The sequence below is a fragment of the Eucyclogobius newberryi genome, unplaced genomic scaffold, assembly GCF_026437365.1.
Source record: "Eucyclogobius newberryi isolate DKJ021-1_F unplaced genomic scaffold, fEucNew1.0.hap1 SCAF_1, whole genome shotgun sequence".
NCBI classification, from domain to species: domain Eukaryota; kingdom Metazoa; phylum Chordata; class Actinopteri; order Gobiiformes; family Gobiidae; genus Eucyclogobius; species Eucyclogobius newberryi.
The window spans coordinates 24,151,600-24,178,939 of record NW_027315723.1 but is presented as its reverse complement, the minus strand read 5'-3'; the positions used below and the strand labels follow the sequence as shown (position 1 = coordinate 24,178,939).

General features: G+C 42.1%; 1 protein-coding gene across 1 annotated transcript; it reads left to right on the top strand.

The window, feature by feature from the left end:
* The first annotated feature begins 256 nt into the window (after positions 1-256).
* Positions 257-26,868, top strand: LOC140363536 (neuromedin-B receptor-like). Its single transcript, XM_072450160.1, has 4 exons — positions 257-696; positions 25,272-25,413; positions 26,513-26,625; positions 26,757-26,868. Exons 1-4 carry the CDS (start codon positions 269-271, stop codon positions 26,866-26,868), a joined length of 795 nt encoding a protein of 264 aa, XP_072306261.1. The 5' UTR covers positions 257-268.
* Positions 26,869-27,340: the final 472 nt, after the last annotated feature.

Genomic DNA, 27,340 nt, shown 5'->3' with positions numbered 1-27,340 from the left:
AAGAAAGAAGAGAGAGAGAGAAGAGAGAGAGAAGAGAGAGAAAGAGAGAGAAGAGAGAGAGAGAGAGAAGAGGGAGAGAGAGAGAGAGAGAGAGGTGGATGGGGGGAGGTGGGGTGCTCCTCGCGCGTCAGTCTCCTCCAGCCCGAGACCTGCGCATCACTCTCATCCCCAGCGCGCGCGCGTTTTCTCTCCTTCCCAACTTTACGCGCAACTTGGATTAAACACTTTTCTTTCTTTTGTGCCACTTTTCTTTTTGTTCTTGCTTGCCATGGATGACGAGTTTTTACTGAACGCAGACCACCCGATCGTTCTCGAGGACGCGCTGAACCCCTACGCCACCCCGGACACGCCGGGCTGGTGGACGGACTCGGACAGCGCAGACAGGGTCCATTTCGTGGTGCGCTGCGTCATGACCTCGGTGTACATCGTCATCATCACCGTGGGGCTCGTGGGAAACATCACGCTCGTGAACATCTTCATCACCAACAGCGCCATGAGAAGTGTGCCCAACATCTTCATCTCGAGCCTGGCCGCCGGAGACCTGCTGCTGCTCGTCACGTGCGTGCCCGTGGACGCGTTCCGTTACTTCTCCGAGGAGTGGGTGTTTGGCGAGGCGGCGTGCAAGCTCATCCCCGCCATCCAGCTCACCTCGGTCGGCGTGTCCGTGTTCACCCTCACGGCGCTCAGTGCGGACAGGTAGGACACCGCGGGACCGGGCGCAGGTGGGTGCGCGAAACAGACGCGCGCCTCGGTTGAACAGGTCTTGCGTGTTACACTCTGCCTAAGGGTTTTTTTGTACTTAGTTTAGTGTTTTTTGTGTGTTTTATCTCTAAATTGACTTTACCTAAATAAGCTGTTGGTGCAATGTCGATTACTTAAAGTGGAAAACTGGATATTTAGGGAAATGAAGATGAGAAAAGCTATAATATCAAACTGCACCAAAAGTAAAAAAAAAGAGTCAAAAATGTGGAGACATGATAAAGCCTCCTGTTTTTCAAAGACACTTATATGATAAATGTAGTTATAGCTGTAACTACATTTTTAAACAGGGACCAACAATGAATAATGATTGTAGGAAAATGATCAGTTGTAGTCATCTTGACACTGTTTTTAGAAAAAACGTGTTGACATCCAAGAGTCATTTTAAATCAAAACTCAAAACTTAAAATCATAAGCAGACAACCACAAAAATACATTACCCAACACTCGAAGTGTGCAGATATCAGCCCGTTGTCTTTAACATGAAGCAGAGTTGCTGTGTGCATTTTTGCCATTTGATGAATTTATCTTCTGCTGTTAATAAATGTAAATGTCAATGAATATATTATAACAATGTACCATAAATTAATATAATTTAACAAATGTAAAGTAGCCAGCTCTTGAGGAGAACAAGCGATATCCCTGGAATAAGCCACAAACCAAATGCAACTCAGAACTCCACCAATTGATATGTCCAGAACAGACAGACATTGCCACAATATGAAAACACTACAACAATTGAAAAATATTTTGAATACATATGTTTTCCATTAACTAAACCCAATGCAAGAGTTACATTTTAGTTTAGTTTATTTGCCATTTGCAGTTAAAACCCACATTCGACAGATGTCAAATGAAAAAGCAAAAACAACCACACAAACAAATAAAGGAAATAAACACTAAAAGTACCAAAAATTGGACACTGTGAAAGTATGCAAGCTAAAAAGATAAACTTATGGTTAGAGATTAGATTGTGAATGAATTTGTTGTGTAATTTGAAAACAAATGTCACTCCTGAAGCATTCAAATGTATTTTTGGTCTAAATGTAATGTAATAGCTTTCAGCCTCTACATGTATTCTATCTGTCCATTCACAAAGAACCCAGTTTTAGTGGCCACTAGATTATATTATTATAACGTCTTCAAAACAACAGTGATAAATGCTGCTTTCTTGGGATGTATTGACCATGTGCAGTTTTGACAAATTAATATTTTAAATCATAACTATATTAAAATCAAACAATGCATAGCATAGTTACTCCTCAGTCACACTGGGGTCATGCTGTGGGTGAAGTGTCTATGCAATGTATCCCACCATTTTAAATTATTAGAACAAATACAATTAATATAGTTTATAAAATATATATCAATATATATGAATACAAATATGTTAATAATAAAACATGATATAATATTCACACTCACACAAAAATGCACATACACATTACAACATTACAAATTGTTGTAGTATTTCTTTTTTTTTCTTTTTTACTGAACATGATCTTCCTTGTTCTCACAATCGGCTACTTCCCTTTTAATAGTGACGCACAGTAATTACAGTTTGGGTAATAAATCAGAGGTAGACAGATACCTGGAATAATACTGACATGCTTTATTTGAATGTTAATATCCCTGGCTATAATTCAATCCTCTTTTTTCAATTCAAGTTCAAGTGAAATACATCATATTAGAACATATCAGCTTTAGTGCTCTGCTACTTTCCTATAAGTGACAATTATTTTAACGAGACAATGTCTCAAATTACATTTTGAGTTTTATGTATCCACTATGTCATGTGATTTAACTATTTTTTTTTTTTTAGTTGTGTAAGGTATTTTAGCAATAAAAACATCTCATTTTCAAAATAAAAAACACAAAAGAAGCATAATCAAATAAGACAAGACAAAATAGCCTAAAATAGGTATAATTATTTATTGTTACTCATTCAAGCACAAAAAGACAAGTGTGTACTTTTTACCCGGGATCAAAGCAGAGTCATTAATTAGGTTCATCGTACAATACCATGGCAGCTCTGTTATTGAGGGGCAGAGTGACTCTAAATTACAATTATTGTCTCAATCTCTGTTCCCGGAGAGTATTTTAATCACATTTTCTCTCTGACCACTCCACTGATACTGGAATTGCAAATTGGCCTCTTGTTGTACTCTAGCTGCACGTCAACGGGACAATATTGACAGAAGCTATTGTCAGATGGATATATGTGTATCACTCTACCACGCTGCATTGAGTTCTAAACATTTATCTCCTAATAAATTGCTAGTTCGTAGGATTTTTGACAAGCCACATATTCTTTACAATTACCTGACATTGAATGAAAGAGGTCATCCCTGTGGTCAGGGACAGCTAAGCAGGACAGGACCTGGTTATTATGTGGATGGGAGATCGCAGGAACACCAAGCTCCACGGGGAGGCGCTAGAGGAAACAGTGTCATTGTGTCCTTAGGCAAGACAGTTCACCCACATTGTCTAGTAGGAATTCTGGTGTTGGTATATATGATTGGTGGTGGTGATCGGAGGTACTGCAGGTGCAGATTGGCAGCCTTGCTTCCGTCAGTCTGCCCCAGGGCAGCTGCGGCTACAGTAGTGTGCTTTGAGAGGCTTTGACGTGCCTGTAAATCGAACTACAAGTGTGAGGCATTATTAATACCGGGTATTGTTAATAATAATAATGAATGAATAAGTATTTTATATATGACTTGATTTAAAGGTTCACGGTGTAAATTTTCTAGAGGAGGGTCTATCTTCTGCTTGTCTAATGGAGATGCTTTCACTTTGCCTGGAATAGTCCACAGTATGACATCTCCATGGAGACAAGACCAGGCCAAGTTACAGGTCACAGCTGTGGAGAAGGGGAGCCTGTTCACAGAAAGAATGCACATGTTTAAGATATTCATTCAAGACATTTCAGGTAAAGCAGTGCCGTCTGCACAGAAACAAGCACGTGGCAAACCCTCCACCTGTAAAGTTACATATTGCACCTTTAACATGGTCTTTCAATCCACAAACTGTATGGCGTTGTTCCTTCCATAAGATAAGGGAAATAATGACTTTCTTTTGTCCTGTTTTCCATTCAGAGGTGTAAGATATTTGTGTAAGTTATTTCTGTAGACACAAACCAACAGCCGTGAGCTAGACTGACAGAAGCAAGTCCACCATTCACCACCAGTCACACTACATTAGGCATTTACAGACATTACAGGCAAGTAAAGAGTTCGCACAAGGACAGAAAACAGCTGGTTGGAGCTGTGAATCGAACCCTGACCGTTGGGCTGGTGCAGCGCTGTCACCATTGAACCACTGCCTCTGTTAAGAACAATTTAATGGATATTTAATCATTACTCGTGGCTTCTTTGACTTTATTTGAAAAGCTGCTCTTTTTCAAACCTTCTGCTCCATGTGAAAATGTCAAAATATGAATCTATGGTCATGTATTGGGAAAAAGCGCTCCCTCAGGGCTTTGACTCTTATGACATGTTTATGACCTCTCCAGTGTTCAGCGCAGCGTTTGATAAATCGCCTGCTCCTCAAACAGAAAGTGAATACAATCTGATGTGACTGTACGCCACTGCAGTGCCGCTCCTCTCTTATGAATGTGATTTATATGATAATGTAGGCGATCATCCTCTCCTTGAACCGACACCTTAACGTGGTGGAGGGGTTTGAGTGCCCGAATGATCCCGGGAGCTATGTTGTCGGGGGCTTCATGCCCCTGGTAGGGTCTCCCAAGGCAAACAGGTCCTAGGTGACGGGTCAGACAAAGATCGGTTCAGAAGCCCCCTATGATGACAATACGAACAAGGCAGTTTACGTCGCCCGGATCGGCGTCACCGGGGCCCCATCCTGGAGCCAGGCCTGGGATGGGTGCTCCATGGCGAGCGCCTGGTGGCCGGGTCTTACCCCACGGGGCCCGGCCGGGCACAGCCCGAAAGAGCGACGTGGGGCCGCCCTCCCGTGGGCCCACCACCCGCAGGAGGATCCATAAGGGGCCGGTGCAGAGAGATCTGGGCGGCAGTCGACGGCAGGGGCCTCGGCGACCAGATCTCCAGACACAGAGACTAACTCTGGGGACATGGAATGTCACCTTGCTGGGGGGGAAAGAGCCTGAGCTTGTGCGGGAGGTTGAGCGATACCGACTAGATATAATCGGCCTCACCTCCACGCACAGTTTGGGCTCTGGAACCCATCTCCTCGGGAGGGGCTGGACGCTCCACTTCTCTGGTGTTGCCCGCGGGGAGAGGCGGCGGGCTGGTGTGGGCTTGCTGATAGCCCCTCAGCTCAGCCACCACGTGTTGGAGTTTACCCCGGTGAACGAGAGGGTCGCGTCCCTCCGCCTTCGGGTGGGTGACAGGTCTCTCACTGTTGTGGCGGCCTACGGGCCGAACAGCAGTACAGAGTACCCGGCCTTCTTGGAGTCCTTGGGAGGGGTACTGGACAGTGCACCGACCGGGGACTCCGTTGTTCTACTGGGGGACTTCAACGCCCACGTGGGCAATGACAGTGACACCTGGAGAGGGGTGATCGGGAAGAACGGCTTCCCCGATCTGAACCCTAGCGGTGTTCAGTTATTGGACTTCTGTGCTTGCCACGGATTGTCCATAACGAACACCATGTTCAAGCACAAGGGTGTCCATCAGTGCACGTGGCACCAGGACACCCTAGGCCGGAGGTCAATGATCGACTTTGTTGTCGTGTCATCAGACCTCCGGCCGCGTGTCTTGGACACTCGGGTGAAGAGAGGGGCAGAGTTATCAACCGATCACCACCTGGTGGTGAGTTGGATCCGCTAGCGGAGGAGGAAGCCGGACAGACTTGGCAGACCCAAGCGCATTGTGAGGGTCTGTTGGGAACGTCTAGTGGAGCCCTCTGTCAGTAGGGTATTCAACTCGCACCTCCGGGAGAGCTTCTCCCATGTCCCGGGGGAGGCTGGGGACATTGAGTCCGAGTGGACCATGTTCTCCGCCTCCATTGTTGATGCGGCTGCTCGGAGCTGTGGTCGCAAGGTCTCCGGTGCCTGTCGTGGCGGCAACCCCTGAACCCGGTGGTGGACACCGGAAGTAAGGGATGCCGTCAGACTGAAGAAGGAGGCCTATCAGGCCACTCTAGCTTGTAGGTCTCCGGAGGTCATCGACGGGTATCGGCAGGCCAAGCGAGCCGCGGCCCGTGCTGTCGCAGAGGCAAAAACCCGGGCCTGGGAGGAGTTTGGGGAGGCCATGGAGGAGGACTATCGGTCAGCACCAAAGAAATTCTGGCAAACCGTCCGGCGCCTCAGGAGGGGGAAGCAGTGTCTCACCAACACCGTTTACGGTGCGGGTGGAGGCCTGCTGACCTCGACTGGGGATGTCGTCGGACGGTGGAAGGAATACTTTGAGGATCTCCTTAATCCCTCAGTCACGTCTTCCGAAGAGGAAGTAGAGACCGGGGACTCGGAGGCTGGCTCATCCATCACCCAAGCTGAAGTCACTGAGGTTGTTCGCAAACTCCTCGGTGGCAGGGCTCCGGGGGTGGATGAGATCCGCCCTGAGTACCTAACCGACTGTCTTGGTTGACACGTCTCTGCAACATCGCGTGGCGTTCGGGGACCGTGCCTCTGGACTGGCAGACCGGGGTGGTGGTCCCTCTGTTCAAGAAGGGGGACCGGAGGGTGTGTTCCAACTACAGAGGGATCACACTCCTCAGCCTCCCAGGTAAGGTCTATTCCAAGGTACTGGAGAGGAGAATCCGACCGATAGTCGAACCTCGGATTCAGGAGGAGCAGAGTGGTTTTCGTCCCGGTCGTGGAACACTGGACTAGCTCTATACCCTCCATCGGGTGCTCGAGGGTTCATGGGAGTTTGCCCAACCAGTCCACATGTGCTTTGTGGATCTGGAGAAGGCTTTCGACCGTGTCCCTCGGGGTGTCCTTTGGGGGGTGCTCCGGGAGTACGGGGTCCGGGGCCCTTTGCTCAGGGCTGTCCGGTCCCTGTATGACCGGAGCAGGAGCTGTGTTCGCATTGCCGGCAGTAAGTCAGACCTGTTCCCAGTGCATGTTGGACTCCGCCAGGGCTGCCCTGTGTCACCGGTTCTGTTCATAATTTTTATGGACAGAATTTCTAGGCACAGTCAGGGGTCGGAGGGTGTCCGGTTTGGGGACCACAGGATCTCACCTCTGCTGTTTGCAGACGATGTTGTCCTGATGGCTCCATCAAACCCGGACCTGCAACATGCACTGGGACGGTTTGCAGCCGAGTGTGAAGCGGCTGGGATGAGAATCAGCACCTCCAAATCTGAGGCCATGGTTCTCGACCGGAAAAAGGTGGCTTGCCCTCTCCAGGTGGGTGGGGTGTCCTTGCCCCAAGTGGAGGAGTTCAAGTATCTCGGGGTCTTGTTCACGAGTGAGGGAAGGATGGAGCGTGAGATCGACAGGCGGATCGGTGCAGCGGCTGCAGTGATGCAGTCGCTGCATCGGACCGTTGTGGTGAAGAGGGAGCTGAGCCGAAAGGCAAAGCTCTCTATTTACCGGTCGGTCTACGTTCCTACCCTCACCTATGGTCATGAGCTTTGGGTAGTGACCGAAAGAACAAGATCGCGGATACAAGCGGTCGAAATGAGTTTCCTCCGCCGTGTGGCTGGGCGCTCCCTTAGAGATAGGGTGAGGAGCTCGGCCACACGGGGGGAGCTCGGAGTAGAGCCGCTGCTCCTCCACGTCGAGAGGAGCCAGCTGAGGTGGCTCGGGCATCTGTTCCGGATGCCTCCTGGGCGCCTCCCTCGGGAGGTGTTTCAGGCATGTCCCACCGGGAAGAGGCCCCGGGGAAGACCCAGGACACGCTGGAGAGACTATGTCTCTCGGCTGGCCTGGGAACGCCTCGGGATCCCCCCGGAGGAGTTAGAGGAAGTGTCTGGGGAGAAGGAAGTCTGGGAGTCCCTGCTCAGACTGCTGCCCCCGCGACCCGGCCCCGGATAAAGCGGCAGAAGATGGATGGATGGATGTAGGCGATCATGTGTGGCAATACAAAAGTGGAATAGGATAGGACGACAACCATAAGAGAAGAATGAAATGGTTTATTTAAATGTAATTGGAGCTATAATTTTGAGTGCTGAGCCTGAAGCATTACACTGTACAGTAAAAATAATTAAACATATCTGTTGGCACATTGTGAAACAGCTTCTTCTGAATCTCGGCTTGACTTTTCACCATTTTTGTGGATATCTATGTATTATTTATCCTTGTTGGATGGATCTGAACCTTTTAAAACTAACTTGTCAAAGGTTACTGTGGTCAAGCTGAGAGTGTTGGTGGGGTTTTGATCTGTGTGTGCTCAGCTTTAACAGCTTTTTTCTACTTTATATTTTAAAGTTTTCCATTCATTAAATTAATTCATTATAACTTGTTTTTGTCAATAATTGTGAGCCATTTCAATACCACGTGCTGAACCCACGCTTGAACAAGGCAGAGCTGGAACATGTCGGTGCAGTTTTTTCATTGAATAAGCCATGTTTTATTATTAAAGCTTGTAAAGGTGCAGTATTATGTCACGTTTCTGTTGTTCCACTGTTTAGCATTAAACTACCTTACAAGTGTTTGGTCTTATTGCTAAAAACATATCTTGAGTGGAACAATTTCTCCACAGATCTGAGTTGAAAACCATTACTTCTTTAAAAATGTATAAAATGATCTATACATTTCTCTGTATGAATGAAAAACAAAACAAAAACAACATCATGTAGAAGTGACAATATTGAAAATGAGAACATAAACTCAAACGTCTACATTAGTAAAGGTCTTCTATACTAAATCTAGCCTGGTCTTGAGACACATTTGAAGGCAAGATATATAAGAGATATGAATTATCACCAGAACTTAACCAAAACAAGTTTTTTCTAACCATCCAGAACTCAACTGAAAAGAAAGGACATAAGAGATGACAAACCCGGTCAGAAGCCTCCACATCTCTCAAAAGAAAAACAAAAAAGTCTTGGTAACTTCAGATGTGGTTCCTGCAAATGTTTTCCACAAAATAAATATCCACCATTTGTATGAATGAAACATGTGAAAAAGCACCTGAATGTCACACCTTTGTAACTCTGCATTTGTTGTCTGTAGAATAGATTGTGAATGTGATTATTTCTATATCGGTCGAGAACTTAAGGAACGGTTTGCCAAACATAACTGTGCCATTAAAAAGCAAACATCCTTTTAAAGAAATACTGGACGTACCAACCCAAACAATCTCAAAGTTATGGCCATTGAGTAAATCCTGAAGGACTCAGAGGAAAGTATTGGCTAAAAAATCAATTACAGCGCTAAACTTATTGGTTTGGGACGCGGAGTGCCACAAACGTCCCAGGTCTATCTATTCCACATGCTTTTTATGTTTCATTTGCAACTCATCTTCATTGGGGGGTTTTTGTACGTTGCCATTGACACTTTCTCCACTAGATGTCACTAATGTCCTCACATCTTTCAGGAACATAATGTGACACATGGGATCAAATCAGGCTCTGTAATTTTTTTTGTTTCTTGCTACTTTCTTTTTGTCATTTTTCCTGTCACAATTTCCTCTGCTGCTGCTCCATAAACAGGGAGCAAATTGAAAAGCGTCACTCTAATCCGCTGCAGCCACTGCAACCTCCGAATGACGCCTGATGACTTCCTTAATGAGCAATCAGATGCTTAATTCTGTATCAAATCTACTTTGGTTTCACCATGTCCTGAAATACAGGAGTATTTCCTAAACAGTCAACGCCCAAGGTCAGGGCTGCTGTAAAAAAAGAACATGAGATGACTTGAATTCATAATATCAGTGTGGATTTAAGTCCTTTTGATGAGGTGACATTTGTTTCATTATACATCTAACTGGTTTCAATATAAAATAAATAAATGAATACAAATAAATAATATGTAAAAAGGGTTAAAAAAAAAGGTATACTAATGTTAGTTGCACCTTAATCATTGTTTGTTAATCCTTTGTCATCTTTTTACAACAAACTAGTTGCACCATGCAGTTGAAGCCTGACTCTGGTGATCACGAACCATGAGGCATTCCTTTGATATTTCGGAAAGTAACTGTATTCTGAGCAGCACCAAATGAAAGAGTAACTGAACAAAATGAGTATTCTTATCGTGTATTTTTGGTACATGTATTTAGTTACTTTACATCTTACATTTTATCCTAATCTACTGCATTTTGTATCAGAATATTATTATGACCGTGTTCCATCCTGTGCAGTGTTGAATGCCAGAACTCACCAGTCGTCTCGATTCACAGCTTTTCTGATATGTACAGTTTATTTCCATTGTTGGGTGTTTTCTGTTCACATTTATGGCGGTCCCTCTTTGCTGCTGTCCTCTTCTGATTCTCTTGTTGATACCTTTGTCCATTCATGACAATTCCACAAACACAGAGGCCAGGCTTGTACCACTGCATCATAAATCTGCGCTAAACCCTAAACTCATTAAAGTATAGATTGCATTTCAAATCCAAAATTGCCTTTTCATCCAATTGAAGCAACAGCAGCTCTTTTTCAAACGTTGCCATAAAGAAAGAATACTACACTAAACAGAAGTTGAGAAGACTCGAACTTATGAGACGAGAAATGAAATCATATTAGAGAAGGATTAGGCTATGATTTCAAAGTGATTCCTCTGTTTTGTCTTCAGCACCAAATGTTCCCTCAAATTGAAAGCTAAGATTAGATTTTAATCAAACATTGTGCAAAAATGGTAGATTTTCCCATCAGTTTAGCAGAATATTCAATATGTGATAGATTTGGCATTGTCTTTGTGAGGAAATTGGAAAACAAAAAATCTAAGCAATGGGCTGGCACTGAGAAGAACAGCTCTTGTTTGAGCAGAACAATCAGAAGTGACATGAATGAAAGCATTTATTTACACCAATAACATTAAAAGCGAGTGACTTTTCTACCTCAGTTTCGCCGCGGGCCAAACACCGCAATCACCCAGGATTCTTCACCTTGCAGAGGACACATCTTCCTCAGCATTGTAGTAAATCTGTTTTAACATTATCAGTAAAAACATAATTCCAATAGATTTATGGCGATACAAGCACTTTCTTTTACTGCTGTTGCTGCCAATGTATTTGTGTAATATTCAATTATTTACATGTATTGTCCAGCGTCTCTTAAAGTCTTATATAGAAGACAAATCATAGTAACAACCTTCCACTGTCAGGCATTATAACAAAGTAGATACATAAGATAGATAAATGAAACAAAGCACTTCGTCTGTGTTTTTAAATGTTTATTCAGAGCAAGGTGACATCAGTGTTCCACATTCATCAGTGTGGTACATATTCACTCAGCAGTTTTCAGCCCAGCCTTTCCACTGGGACGCACTCAAACGCAGCTAAGATTTGATTTAGTTTTTACGCCGCCCGGACCTCGTTATGTTCTGCATCTCCACCAAACACTATAGATTTTACCACGGTGCTTTAACTGTCAAGAGAGTAATTATGAGGGGACACGGTTGTTGTTCTTGTGTTTTGGTCCAGTGAACAGGTGCATACACTTGTGTTTCTCTTTCTGACTCTGGGGTTAGAGACAGACGTCAGTGACATGGCAGAACGCTGTGCAACATCTTCACCGAGGCCCCGTCCTAATACTCCTACTTGCACCATTAAAATGCACATTCAAGACGAGCTGATCAAGAACATGTGGCATGGTGGCATAGTGGCTAGCACTCTCGGCACATGGCAAGAAGAGTGCTGCGGAGGATTTTGAAACAGGGGTGTCATTGGTGCACTTTGGGAGGTTTGTAGCAAGTCAAAGTCATTTGGTAATTATAGTCAAGTTCAATTAAATATCCTCAGTAATATATACCTTGATTTGATGTTGTGACCCAGCTCGTTTAGCCTATGTCTACCTGCGCTTAACCTTGGCTTAATGCTCTTGACCACAGACACCAAAACGATTTGATGAGTAGATGCTGCTTTAGATAAACTTCATCTCCAGCTTCTGCTTAAATAAAACTAAATGAGCCAGCGCCTCGAGCGTTCTCGTGCACATGGTTTTTGAAATGACAAAACATTAACATGAGGACAAAACACGCTCCTAATTCCCCGAATAATGATAGTAAATATAAATACATTGCACACTAAACACAAACTTTCTCAAACTGTTTGGAGAATTCAGGATATTTCAACCAACTTTGTCTTATCTCTTTGCGGTTTATTATGTTGGCAGAGATGATTATGTCCGTGGTTACAAGCCTTAAAAAGTGTTGAGCCTACTGTAAATCATATTAGGGCATTGAGAAATTTAATCGAACTCGCAATTCTAATTTACGCTGTAACTGCAAAGAAAATTGCAAAGAGGCACCATCATTTCCTCCATAAACCGCTAATTATCTTATTCTGCCTAAAAACTGCAAACGCTGTAGTTTAGATCTGTACAAACGAATATGTTCTGAAATACTGTACATGGAGGTCTGTTATTCGTTTGCCAGTTCATAAACTCATAAAATTAATCATAAATTTCAGTCTTTTTGATCAATTCTGCTGGAGGTGTTTCAAATGTGAACTTTGAACAGAATCCTATTATTAAAACACCTACATTGCACTCACAAACACATCAGATCGTCCCGCTCGCACAAACACGCACTGCTCCACTCCAATTTTTTTTATTTATCTGTACACATGATTTGCTTTATGTCCAGCCTCTTGCAGGACTCGAATTACTCAAAGGAATCAATTGCAGACTTTGTAGTTCAGAGTGCAGAGGACGGTAGTGGTGATTGTAGTGGACTTGTAAAAACACATCAGGTTTTTATTCAGGATTGTGAAAACGTTTTCTTTTATACTTTCTCCCTGAGCTGGATAATTCAATGAGATGTGCAATATTTTTGTCTCACTTACAACAGAAAATAATAGAAATAGAACAAAGCCAACTATGCCAGATTTTTTTTAATAGAATAAATCTTCACTGTCTGACATACAACTGCATATTGTGTGATATGAATAAGCTCTACAAAACATCGAAGGGATTTTTGTGGCTTTATTGATTAATACATTAGAGAAAAAGATTGAAACAACAACATTGTAAAAAGTTGGCAATGGCAAGTTTCAATATATAATTGTATGGCGAACCTGTATTATTTATGTCCCAATATCACATATTTAGAACATACAGTCCAGATCTGTGAAGTAAGTAGATCCGTGAATAAATTAATAAATTATTAAACTTCTGCAAGATGTTAAATGCCATAATGTAGAACATTCCAGCTAAAGCATATAATTTTCAACAAAAAGGACTTCCCTACAGAAAAGCTACATACCAGTAATGCAATACAGTAACAGAATGTTTTGTGTCTTGTGTGAAGAGACTCCAGCACCGGCGTAATGTGTTCTCTTCTTTTTGTTCTGTTAGTAATCCTGCTGCTGCATTTTGAACCAGTTGAAAGCTTTTTATAGAGCTTTTAGGACACGCTGCGAGCAGGGAGTTACACTATTCTAATCTAGACGTTATGAATGTTCAGCATCGCTTTTAGGCAGGATTCTTCTGATTTTGTCTATATTACACAGATGGAACTAGGCTGGTTTACAGGGTTGATTTTTATGAGCTTTAAATGAGAGCTCCTGGTCAAATAAGACTCTGAGGTTTCTTACAGTAGAACTGGAGGCTATACTGACGTTGTCCAGTGTGACTATCTGCTCAGATAGACCGTCTCGTAAATGTTTAGGACCAGCACAATGACCTCGGTTTTTTCAGGGTTAAGAAGCAGATAATTCATCCAGGTTTTTATATCCTTCACACAAGCACTATGTCTGTCTACTTGATCGCTCTGATCGAGTTTCATTGATAAATACAGAGTGTCATCTGCATAGCAGTGGAAGTTAATGCCATGCTTTCTGATAATGTTGCCTAAGGGCAGCATATAAAGAGTAAACAGAATTGGACCGAGTACTGAACCCTGTGGCACACCGTAAGTTACTAGAGCAAGGTGAGGAGCTCTGGTTTACATGAACAAATTGGTACCTATCTGATAAATAGGATTTAAACCAGATGAGGGCGGGGCCTCTGAAACCTACATCACATTCTAACTTCTGCTGTAGAATGTTGTGGTCGATGGTGTCAAACGCTGCGCTGAGGTCCCACAGGACCAGGATTGAGACCATCATCTGCAGCCAATAACAAATCGTTTGTGACTTTATCTAGTGCAGTTTCAGGTCGGGGCTCTGAACCCTGAGTGGAAAACTTCAAATAAGTTCTGTAGATGGTGACAAAGCTGTTCAAGTACAACTTGATTTGAAATAGGTCTGTACTTTACCAATAGGTCAGGATCTAAATTAGACTTTTTCAAAAGTGGTTTAATGACTGCATGTTTGAAGGACTGTGGAACACAACCACTTTCTAATGAAGTATATATTATGTTAAGAATAGGGTCTATAATTAGGGGAAGAACGTCTTTGAGGAGTCTGCTTGGAATGGGGTCTAGGACACAAGTTGAGCTTTTAGAGGACAAAATGGCTGAAGTTACATCTGCTTGATCAACAGCTGTGAACCTTTCTAAATTGACTGATGGATTTATATGGGACACTATTTGTACAGCTTGGGCTTGTTCAGGGCAAATAGTGGGAGTCATTTCAGCTAATTTATCTCCGATTGTTTTAATTGTATTGTTAAAAAATAGAATCAAATAAAATCAAATAAAATCATCAGAGCTGAGAGTAGCTGGGAGTGAGGGCTCTACTGCGCTGTGACAGTTTGTTAGCCTGGCTACAGCGCTGAAAAGGAATCTAGTGTTATTTTTGTTAATAACACTAGATTTGCTCTGCTTAGAGGCCTATTGTCCTCTAAGCAAAGCCTGCTTAGAGGACAATAGGCAGATTTTCCACGCTTTCAGGGATTTTTTGGTGTGAGAGCGAGGAGATGGTCTTTCACCACAACACAAGTTCAACACTATCTAGCACATTTGCACAAAAGCACTCAGCTCTCACTAGACCCGGTCCTCTGGGGTCATGACCCTGCAGCGATTGATCAATGGTCCATGCTCATCCCTCAGACAGGAGGTGATTCTCATAGCTAATGACCTGTTAGCGTGATTAGCCTGTTGGAGAAGCACTGGGAATGCTGGTCTCATTAGCGCCATCTTTGGTCCACTTAAGTCCTTATTGGTCCATCAGGATCAGTTTGAGGGTGGTCCCAGCTGTGCAGAGGAAATGAGCTTCTCCTGCACAGCTGAGGTTTCTGTGTTAGCGACTTGCTTTGGACAAAGGACAAGGATCAGCATGGTATGGGCTCTTTGCCCTACTTCCTCTGGGTGATGTTTTTAAAAACCAAAAAAGTCTCTTTTGACAGTTTTGCAGATGATATTCAGATATAGTACCTGTCTGTGACGGCCACTGACAGCCAGGCCATCCAAACACTGCAGGACTGTCTCAAGGATGTGCAAACATGGATGAGCCCACCCGCCAGCCCGTGCAAGGGCGAAAACTAGATTTTAGATGTACTATTCTATTCTATTAAGAGTGTGTATCTTATTATCACTCTTATTGTCATTGTAAATACCAGCAAGCTATGCATCATTTTAAAAAATGAAACGAATGTGTCATTGATTTGCATTGAATGACACGCCCCAATAAGCAATTACCAATAGTTTGATAAACTTGATAAAAATCAAACAAATAAAGCGTTTCCAATACTTTGCTCCTTCCTTCACAAACGCATGTCAGTTATTGTTTGGTGAAGGGTATATTTGTTTTCACACTTTCAGCTACAGAATAAGATAAGATATTCCTTTATTGTCCACACATGGGGAAATTTCATTAATGAGAATGAGACCATCCTTGAGTTTTTCCATTCACTGGTTTGTCTGGTACAGCCCTTTAGTTAAACCAAGCGTCCCCTTCCTGGCGTGTGCGCGATTAGTCTTTTAGCTTTGGTAGCATGCTAAAGAAGTGACATAGTACGTTTTGATTGTCATGTTTTTCTAGTCAATGAGACAAGCTTTCAAACCGTGTGTTTTAAGAACAATCCAGACAGGGAGCTTACTATTCAGATGCGTAAAAGTAGTCAACAGCCAGTTGACCACATTTTCTGATGTTGTTAGCGTTTTGGACACGCATTTCGTTAGATAAATATATTATTATGCTCTTATGCTGGGTTCTATAGGAAAATTCATGGTCACACTCATGTTCACACATTTTCACAAACATTTTTTTAGCAGTTATAATAGGTACTTGTAGTCTCCAAAACATAAAAAACATATTTTTATTATCATCGAGGAGCTAAAATTGTAATAAAACAGTTTGACACAGTTCAGAATACACTTTTTGATCCAAAAAGTTCAACAGCACCAAAATGCCTGTTCCTAGAGATCTGAAACTTGACACAGTTGTTGTCAACAAGATAAACAGCAAGTGCAGTGATTTGCATAACTAAAGTATGAAGTGTCTTGCTTAGGACCTTTACAATTTGACAATAATGAGGCGAGACTAAAAAATTATACATTTGGTATGTTTGGGCTTCTGTAGTGTAAGTTCTGAAGCCCTGACAGTGTTTATCTGCACATCTGCAGAAACTAGAAGGCCTAAGCTTTCTCATAATATATCACACTTGCATGTGGGCTGTAAGTTCTTCTTTTAAAAAGCAATGCCATTTTGGTATGTCAAACTTTTGTGCACAGGGCAAAATAGGCTGTTATCAGGTTAAATCTAACAAACCCACTTCTTGGGCATCACAGTGTGATTCGTACCCTGTTTACTTACTTTTGCGTAAGTAAATGTGGAGGAGTGATCGTGGATTTTTAAAAATGGATAAACACATTTGCTCTGACATAGTGTCCAGTTACTTACAGCTGAGACCCCTTAAAACAAAGCCTTACCTTCCACCAGCAGATTTTGAAAATATCAACACTTATCCTGCTTCCGAAGAGTGCACACACTTTTTTGCTCGCTCCGCTTGCTATCGCTGCTTTCCTTATTTATTTTGCTTTTTAATCAGTTTTTGTCTTCCAAACATTTTTGCTTTAGACTTTTTCAAGTAAACCAAGGATTTTAAGAACATTTTTCCAGTTTTAACGACATATCTGACGCCAGCGACATGTCCGGGAGAAGAAGGGAGAAAGACTGTGAACGCTGTCGGAAATATCAACAAGAAATTAATGAGCTGAAAACACGGATATTTGTTTTGGAATCTGAAAAAGTTCTTCACGATACCATTCCTGTGTCAACCGATGGTAAGAAGAGCACACTTTTTACAAGAAAAACTGCTACTTTCAACCTAAACCGCAGTGACTCTGTGTCGTTTCCAAAACTGTCTAAAAACCAGAAAGACCAGGCTGTTTCTTGGAACAAACTTGGAGCAAAGCCTAAACGATACAAAGATAACGTGAAGTTACCAAAAATACAGCACACAAACAGATTTTTACCACTTTCAGAGATGGAATTAAATGAAAAAAGAAAAGTTGACGTGGCCAAAATACAGCGAGGAGGATCTGTGCCAGGAGCCAAGGTCACGCAGATTGTTTTGGTTGGAGACGGCGCGATAAGTCACGTGACGCATGAAAAGATAAACACACATTCTTTTCCAAGCGCCACTGTTTCTGAGATAACGTCACTCCTTCCAAATATTATGGCTAAGCATGGAGGAGCTAAACAGCTGATTGTGCACGTGGGTGCAGTGGACATGCGGCGGGAACAGACTGAAGTTTTGAAAAAAGACTTCTTGAAGATATTCGACGTGCTTGATAAAATGGAAATCAAAACATTCATAAGTGGACCTCTTCCAAACATCGACGGGAGGATAAACAAGTTTAGCCGGCTTCTTCAGCTGAACACATGGCTGTCCAAAGAGTGTTCCCCGAGAGGACTACACTACATTGAGAACTTCTATCTATTCTGGAAACGAGAGGACCTGTTTAAGAGAAATGGCCCCCACCTATGCAGAGGTGGAGTGAGGGTGCTGACAGAGAACCTGCTCCACGCTCTGAGGCATTGGACTGGGCCTGGACAGGGTCCTGAGCAGATAGTTAGAGAAGAGAGGAATGAGAGAAGAATTCCTGCTCCATCAGCCAGAGACCGAGCCAATGTTTCAACATCAAAAGCACCACAACCTCAGCCTCCACCAAAGGATTCATCAGCAGCTGCTCCACCACCACCAGCAAAGGATTCAGCTCCAGCTGCTCCACATTCACCTCCACCGCCTCCAGCAAAGGAACAATCTTCAAAGGCCTTGGACCCATCTGTGACAAGCCCAACAACATCCCTGTCATCGCCCCTGCCTTCACACCAGCCCTGGGTTCCCCCTGCAACATCTACTCCCACTAAAGATTCATCATTCTCTTTCTCATCTCCACTCTCACCCATAGCTAGGATGCACTGGGTCTCAGCGTTGCCGAGACTTATTGTCACATTAAAAATCAAACCAACCCGGGGCCCTATGTAAAAAGAGCCCCCCCTAGTGCTATTTCTGTAGTCACATCATCACACAGATGGAAAAACAAAATGCGAGTCAGGCCCAATCTGAGAAATGTGATTCATATTCCCTGTGAAAAGATAAAGCCCAGTCCCACTGAAACTAGTCTGAAACTTGCTGTGCTAAATGTCAGATCCTTATGTAACAAATCTCTCTTAATTAATAATTTTAATTCTTCTTATAATCTTGATTTTATGTTTTTAACTGAAACATGGCTTGACAAAAACACAGGAAATGTAGTTCTGATAGAATCTGCTCCACCCAACTTTAAGTTTGAATCTGAAACACGAGAAATCAAAAAAGGGGGTGGAGTCTGTGCTGTCTTTAGAGATGAAATAATTACCCGCAGGTTGTCTTTTGGGGTGTTTTCATCATTTGAGTACGTATCCTTTAAAATGGAGCTAAAACGGTCTCCATCCATTCTCTTCATTGTTTTATACAAGCCTCCCCAGCACTGCCAAAGTTTTATTGATGATTTTACTGAGATGCTTTCAGTCGTATGCACAGACTTTGATGGTTTGGTCATTACAGGTGTTTCAATGTGCATGTTGATAATATTTGTGACAGAAACGCTAAAGAGCTTGATGCTGTCCTTGAAACCTTCAGTCTTACTCAGCATGTGAGAGGCCCCACCCACAGCAAAGGACACACTCTAGATCTCATAATTACAAAGGGGGTAAATATTTCAAATGTTAATGTGATCGATGTTGCTCTGTCTGATCATTTCTGTGTCTTCTTTGACCTGTCTGTTTCTCCCAAACCTCCGGTGGGTCCTGCAGTTGTTCAGAGGAGACACATAAATGATGGCACAGGTGCACTGTTTATGGAAATGATAAACTTTGAAAATGTCTCATGTTCTAATGTAAATGATTTGTTGAACTCTGTTACATCTAGTGTTTTGAATGTTCTGGACACCATCGCCCCTATAAAGGCTAAAATGGTTAAAAATAAGCAGAAGGCGCCGTGGAGAAATGATGATTCGGTCAGGGCACAAAAAAGGGAGTGCCGCAGGGCCGAACGGAAATGGCGCAAGTCAAAGCTCCAGGTTCAAAAAGAGATTTACAAAGAAAAGCTGAACATGTACAACCTAATCTTATGTAGAACTAGGGAAAGATATTTCTCTGAAATAATTGGAAGCTGCAGTAACAACTCGCGTGTCCTGTTTGCCACAGTAAACAGATTAACAAACCCTCCAGCTCAGCTGCCGTTAGAACTCATTTCCACATCCGAGTGTAATGAGTTTGCATTATTCTTTAATGACAAAGTTCAGGGCATTAAAAATGCTATAAATCCCACAACGCAAAAAATTACCCTAAAACCACCAAGACACTTAGAGCTAACTCACTTTGCACCTGTAACTGACAAAACTGTCCATGAGATCATCACCAGTCTGAGTTCATCTACATTCTGCCTCGATGTGTTACCCACCAGATTTCTAAAGTCTGTGCTGAACAGTTTGTTAGCACCATTCACTCACATAGTCAACATGTCGCTTCAATCTGGAACATTCCCAATGTCTTTGAAAACTGCGGTCATAAAGCCTCTCCTAAAGAAGAGCAGTCTTGATGCCGCAGTACTGAGTCATTACCGGCCCATCTCTAATCTGCCATTTTGGGGCAAAGTCCTTGAAAAGGTTGTTTACCAACAGCTCACAGATTTCCTCTTAATAAACGACTCGTTTGATGTTTTTCAGTCAGGTTTTAGACCTCATCACAGCACTGAGACTGCTCTTGTCAAGGTGACAAATGACATCCGCCTGAACACTGACACGGGCAAAGCCTCAGTCTTAATTCTGTTAGATCTGAGTGCTGCTTTTGACACTGTCGATCATGGGATCCTCTTACAGAGACTAGAGGACTGGGTGGGCATCACTGGCACTGCCCTAAACTGGTTAAGGTCCTATCTGGAAGACAGGAAGTACTTTGTTGAAAATGGTAGCTGTGTCTCAGACCACATGACCCTGACCTGTGGAGCGCCCCAAGGGTCAGTCCTGGGTCCCCTTCTGTTCAACCTCTACATGCTGCCGTTAGGTCAGTTGATACGCAGTGAAAATGTGTCCTATCACAATTATGCAGACGACACTCAGATCTATGTTTCACTGTCGGCAGGTGACTATGGACCAGTGGATTCACTCTGCCACTGCATCCAACAGATCAGTTTGTGGATGCAAAACAATTTTCTCCAGCTGAACTCAGACAAGACTGAAATAATCGTGTTTGGCCACAGAAACAAAGAGAAAGTGTTAGCGGTCATCACCAGAGTCTCGCTCTAAAACCCACAAACCAAGTTAGAAATCTGGGGGTAATAATGGACTCAGACTTGAACTTTAATAGCCACGTCATATCAATAACATCAGCAGCTTTTTACCATCTAAAAAACATTGCCAAAATCAAAAATATAGTGTCAAAACCAGATTTAGAGAGATTTATCCATGCGTTTGTCTCCAGTAGATTAGACTACTGTAACGGCCGCTCACTGGCCTCTCCAAACGAGCTGTAAAACAGCTGCAGTACATCCAGAACGCTGCTGCTCGGGTCCTGACCAGAACCAGGAAGTATGATCACATTAGTCATGTTCTCAGGTCTCTGCACTGGCTCCTGTGGCTCAGAGAATAGACTTTAAAGCAGCTCTGCTTGTGTACAAGTCTCTCCATGGCCTAGCACCAAAGTACATCTTGGATATGTTAGTGCCATATGAACCATCTCGGACTCTGAGGACCTCAGGGACCGGCCTCCTGCTGGTGCCCAGAGTCAGGACTAAACATGGACCGGCCTCCTGCTGGTGCCAGAGTCAGGACTAAACATGGGGAATCTGCGTTTCAGTTTTATGCAGCTAAAATCTGGAACATTCTTCCTGAAGATGTGAGACAGGTTCTACTCTGACAATGTTCAAATCTAAGCTAAAAACTGTTTAGTTTAGCTGTGCATATGACTGAAAGGATTTTTTCTTTGCACTCTTCACTTTTGTTTGTGATTTTATTAGTTTAGACAATCAGTTGGATTGATAATTTTTAATTTAGTTAATTTTATTGTATTTCTGTTTCTGTAATTTCTTTGTGATTTGAATGCATTTTTCCTGCTGTGAAGCACTTTGAATTGCTTTGTGTATGAAATGTGCTCTACAAATAAACTTGCCTTGCCATGATGATTGTAATTGTAGGGCTGGACCTGCTGCAATGCTGCAGCTCGTCTGCTAACAAAAACCAAGAGACGAGAGCACATCACACCTGTTCTGTGCAATCTGCACTGGCTCCCCATTTCAATTCACCTTATCAGAGGGAGTTACTGTAGCGTTATACTCCACCCAGAGCCCTGAGGTCAGCCGACCAGATCCTGGTTGTGCTTAAAGCCAGTGTTAAGTGCCCAAACTATGGATCAGTGTCCCTCTGCCCTCTGCTTCTCAGAGTCTCAAACTCAGTTTAAGACTGAAAAATACCTCTTCTCCCTGACATTTTTTGCAAGCTAGACAGGATATCAAGGCATTTTTTTTTTACATTTTATATAATTTTATTCTTGGTATTTTACTCTTTAATGCTCTCTGTGTGATGCCATTTGTACTTTGTACTGTATGATGTTCCATACATGTGAAGCACTTTAGTCAACTGGTGTTTTAAATGTGCTATATAAATAAACTTGAATTAAATTGAATGTGACATAAAGTAAAACATATTTTTTAGACTATCTAAACATGTATAAGCTCTGTGCATTAAAATGTGCTGACATAAAACAGAAAGGGGATGGCGTGAGGAGCTCTGAGAGTGACACAGACTAAAAGTAAAACAAAAAAGGGCACATTTAAAACACAAGGCAATTTCAGGAAAGAAATGATAGACCTGTTAGTCTTTGTTATTGTGCTCTGACTATTCATTTACATCACTAAAGAAGTGATGCTTTATGAGTTCAGATGGGAACAGCAAATGAGCAGCAGGTAAAGAATAAACAATGCAATATAGAAGGAAAACTGTGCTTTTAAAAGACGCACTGGGCCAATCTCCTGGATGACTCAAGCATCATGACAGGAGACATTTCAAACTAGGATAAGGTTAAAGAGTATTATCATTTTCCATCTATTTACTATTGAACTGGAACATAAGTAGATTTTACCATTTTGTTCTTGTAAACCGGATAGTATTAGTAATCTAAAATGGCTTAATAATGACTCAATCAAGAACAACTTTGAGCAAAGGAATGATTAGGAAACGTAACAAGGTAAAAAGCTCATAAAAGTTGATGTTGCATAACATGCCCTTTAATACATATTAACCTAAATTTGTCCTCTGCAAATGACCCAACCTAAATGTAACTTATATGATAGAGGGTCCACCACCTTCTTGTCTACATGGAGATGCTATTTCACAGAGACATTAAACTTTTCTATTTTGAGGCCATGTCCACATGTAGCCGTGTATATGATAAAACGCATATATTTGACTTGTCGTCCACACATAACCGGAGGATTATGCCCTTGAAAACTGTGCATTTGAAAAACTCTGACCAAAGTGAAGATTTTTGAAAACTCTATATGAATACACGTCACATTTGCGTCTTTTGAGAAGTGTGTCGCTTTCGTTTGTACAAATGCTTTTTTCAAAGGCTTAAAAGCAATTCCACCTCTTTGTCTGTCCACGCGAGCGAACAACCTGGGCCATGCTTCGTGTTTTGCGAAAGTGACGACGAGAAAAGGCTTGCTCTCATTAGATGGACTGGGTCTAACTTTTAGAAAAACAGCACCAACTATTGGTCTGACATGTTTATGACCGTGCTCAAGAGCGCAATTATACGGGTTTGTGTGGATGGACATATATTTAAAACGATTATGTGTGTATGCAATACTTTTTATAAAACGATGGGAGGCGGATATGCGTTTATAAAAATACACCCCTACGTGTGTACATGGCCTGAATTAATTGAAGTCTTTGTGTTTTTGTTGCTGAAAATACTTTAAAAGACTACTACCCTGAAAAGCAAATTTTCTTATTGTACTGTACAGGTTAGCCTCTCCACAGATCTGACCTAAGATAAGATAAGATAAGATAATCCTTTAATATCCACACAAGGGGAAATTTCATTGATACAACGCAGTAGAACAGGAGGAAAGGACAGATTATAGGAAGTTTCAAAAAACACACTCTTAATAGAATACTTATGAACCTGTAACTTGGCTTGATGGGGTTGTCACTTAAAAATGCCAAGGCGTTACCTAAATGTAAACTGAGGTTTGTGGAGAACGGAAAGAACATGCACACATCTATACTGAACTGAAATATCAACTAGATATATTTTTTTCCTGGATGAGACAATTATTTAATCTTCCATGCTGACCATAAAATGAAGTAACAGTTTATTTATAGCCATGTAAACCTAATGTATCTCCCCCAGTAGTTGCTTCATTAGTTGTGCATTGTGTAGCAGAGAAACAGACAATGTCAGAGGGCTTGAGGTCTGGTTAAATGCAAAGACCTTGATGTAATTGGAGCCTTGACCTTAAAGTATGATTCAACAACAAGTGCACTCGGCTGCCTGTTTGAAGAAATGGGGAAGAGACTGCATGAATCTGATTAATTCGATTTTTGTTTTAGTCCTGTCGACCAGTGCAGTGTTTTGTATTGTATTGTAATCAAACTAGAACTACTAAACAAAAGTAATTATCAAGTCAGTTTTATGTAAATTATGAAAGACAGAATAAGGAACCCACTCTTTGTGTATGAAAATAATACCTACAACCAATTTCTTTGTTTGTCATTTTGTGGTCCATGAGACATTCAATCTGTGCCTGATGTGAATGAGAATATGAATGACTGTCTGAAAAAAGCATTTGTGTGATCTTCTTTATAAAGAAAAAAATGGCTGGTGAAGATGGGTCAGCAGGTCAAAGCAGCACATTTGAGGTAATGTGCTGTAAAAACGACAAAAAGAGTCATATTGTAGCATGTGCAGCACACGCTGTGGGAGAAGATGGTTTCTGAGAAAAGCAGATGGCAGAGGGCAGTGAGGGTTAGACGGCAAAGAGAGAACACATAATAGAAAAACACAAAACCTTGAGGCACCACACAAGAGGCATTAGCTTTACCGCTGAGTCTGATCGGGATTTCACACTGCTCTTGTGTCCTTTGGCCAGGCACTTCCTCATTCACCATAAGAATATAACTCTGAATTGGAGGTGGGCATTATATAGACATTAAGAAAATATTGTGAATGTTGTTTTGAAGATATTCCAAATTTGATTATCAAGTTTACAGTAAAAAAGCTACAAAAAGAGCTGATTAAAATTATGAAAATGAAAAAGTTGTTGTAAGGGTACAAAGAGATATTTCTGCACTTTTGTGTGTTCAATATTTACAGATACTTCACATTTGTTGTATAATTAAACAAATGCATTTAAAGACATGTTTGAACACATTTCTGTTGGATTTACATATACCATCATCTGGCTGTTAAATATTGAAATATATCAGTATATTTTTGTCAATATCGCTCAGCCCTAGTGTCTAGCTTTAGTCCCATTCTATTTTCTCTAACCGTTAGTTATCATCTTGCTAAATCGATTATAAAATCAAAAAGACATGAAGTATGAGAATGATTTATTGTTGTTTTTGTGTTAGAATTCAGAAGCTCTGTGAGTTCAATGGAGTTCTTTCTAGCAGTGCTTCTTTTGTTACATCGAATCAATGCAGATGTCAATGCAATGCAATGTCAGATGTACAAGCAGGACCTGACATTTGCTTTGGAAAAAGTAAAAAAAAAAGTAAAAAAATAAAAAAAATAAAAAAATTCCCAAATGTTTGTTTTCGCCTACAGGGATTGATTGATTGGCTCGGGCATGAATGCTTGCTGTCTGGGTCTATAATTACATAACCCTAACTAAATATTTGTTGTTAATTCTTTAGAATAAGTCACTATTTTAAGTGCTTTATTAACACTGAAAACTGGACTTTTAGTTGTAAATAATAGTACCGGTAGCTTACTTTATACTTCTTTTGTGCATTTAATGTGAATGGATGAAACATGAAGTAACTGGAAAAAAAGTGATTTCAATTTCAATGTATCAAAGTCTGTTTACAGATCATTTGTTGTGTCTGACAGATACAGGGCCATTGTGAATCCCATGGACATCCAGACGTCCAGCGCAGTGTTCTGGACCTGTCTGAAGGCCGTGTCCATCTGGGTCCTGTCGGTGTTGCTCGCTGTGCCCGAGGCCATCTTCTCCCAAGTCATCCATATGCCAGTGAGTATTGAGTTTAACAGCACGTACGACTGCACAATACAATATAATACAATACAGCAATACAAACCAGTGTACTACGTGTGCCGACAAAGTTGAACCTTTTTTGAATAATCCTTGTTCGGCCTGTATGTTTTGGTGAACGGCCATGTCTTGGTAAGTTTGAAGTTGTGCCATGCTCTTTCCGTTTCTGGATGGTGGATTGAACAGTGCTCCGCGAGATGTTCAAAGCTTGGGAAATCTTTGCATAACTGAACCGTGCTTTAAACTTCTCCACAACTTTATCCCTGACCTGTCTAGTGTGTTCCTTAGAGTGTTCCCCAACATTTTCTTAACAAACTTTGGTGTCCTTCAGAATTTTTTTTACATTTTTTTACATTTTTTGTCATTTTTTTAATTTATTTAATTTATTAAATTTATTTTATTTATTTTATTTATTTTATTTATTTTATTTATTTTATTTATTTTATTTATTTTATTTATTTTACTTCTTATTAAGAATATAAGAGGTTTTGTCTAGAAGAGTTTTGTTTGAGTTTTTCTATTAAGAGTGTTTTTTCTTAAAGCCTTCTATAAGTTATCTGTTCTTTCACTCCTGTATCTACTGCGTTGCAACACCGGAATTCCCCCATTGTGTGGACAAAGACCATCTTATCTTATCTTATTTATCACCAAAATGACAGCAACTGGTCGCACTCAGTGAAAAAAGGCTGAATACTTTTGCACGCTGCAAAATCTCAAGGTTACTTGACGTAACCCCGGTTCTTTGATAACAGAGTGAGGTGTTTCACTATGGGAATCGCCTTGGGCGTGACCAACCACGGAAGCTCCAATGGCACCACGTCTGTTCCTAACAGACAGGATGACTGTATACCAGGCTCCGCCCACTCTCATCATACAGTCATACCTCCAATATTTCCTCATTCTAAAGCGATTTCTTCACCGCTTTGCAAGGAGGGCAATGAAGGTGAAACACCTCACTCTGTTATCAAAGAACCGGGGTTACGTCAAGTAACCTTGAGTTATTTTTCTAACGTCGTTCGGTGTTTCACTATGGGAGATATGGCCCACTCCCGGATTGCTAATCAATCTCCTGAAACAGAAGGTCACAGTCGTGCCAAAGCGTGGCCTCAAACAGGGCCAGATGCTTTTGGTTCAAGAACCACCTGAGCCAACGACGGGGCAGAGACATCCAGTCTATAGAACCGTACAAAGGTATGCGGCGAAGCCCAACTGGCCGCAGCACATAGTCCTGTACAGAGATGCCCCTAAAAAGGGCCCAGGAAGTAGCTACACCCCTGGTGGAGTGTGCCCTTAATCCCTGTGGGGGTGCCTTGCGCCTGCAGGCATAAAACAGATTTATGGCTTCAACAATCCAGTGAGAAAGTCTCTGACTGGATGCTGGCTTACCCATATGAGAAGAAGCCCAGGACACAAACAACTGGTCAGCTTTCCTAAGGCTGTTTTGTCAACATACGCTCGTAATGTCTGAACAGGACATAAGGAGTTAAGCCATTGATCCTCCAAAGAGGCGAAAGGAGGAGGATGAAAAGCCGTAAACTCTAAAGCGGCGCAGTTATAGGCCAAATCCACCTTTGGCACAAAGGCTGGATTGGGGCGCAAACGCACCTTAGACAACCCGGGAGCAAACTGCATACATGTCGGGTTCACAGATAAGGCCTGTAATTCACTCACATGCTTTGCAGATGCCAAAGCAAGGAGCAAAACTGTTTTCAAAGAAACATATTTCAAGGTTACAGCCTCCAAAGGCTCAAAAGGGTGATGGCAAAGAGCATCCAGCACAATTGACGAATCCCACAGGGGAACCATGGGTTTGACCACTGGAAGTTTACGACGTGCGCCCTTCATAAAACGTCAGATCAGGGGGTGCTGACCCACTGTTTTGTCTCCAAAACCCACATGACAGGCC

What these genes read in the sequence shown, in the direction of transcription:
- LOC140363536 (XM_072450160.1), top strand. Translation starts at nt 269, where the DNA reads ATGGATGACGAGTTTTTACTGAACGCAGACCACCCGATCGTTCTCGAG. An exon ending in ACGGCGCTCAGTGCGGACAG is followed by an intron (nt 697 to 25,271) that starts GTAGGACACCGC and finishes TGTGTCTGACAG; the next exon opens with ATACAGGGCCATTGTGAATC. An exon ending in GTCTATAGAACCGTACAAAG is followed by an intron (nt 26,626 to 26,756) that starts GTATGCGGCGAA and finishes TTGCGCCTGCAG; the next exon opens with GCATAAAACAGATTTATGGC.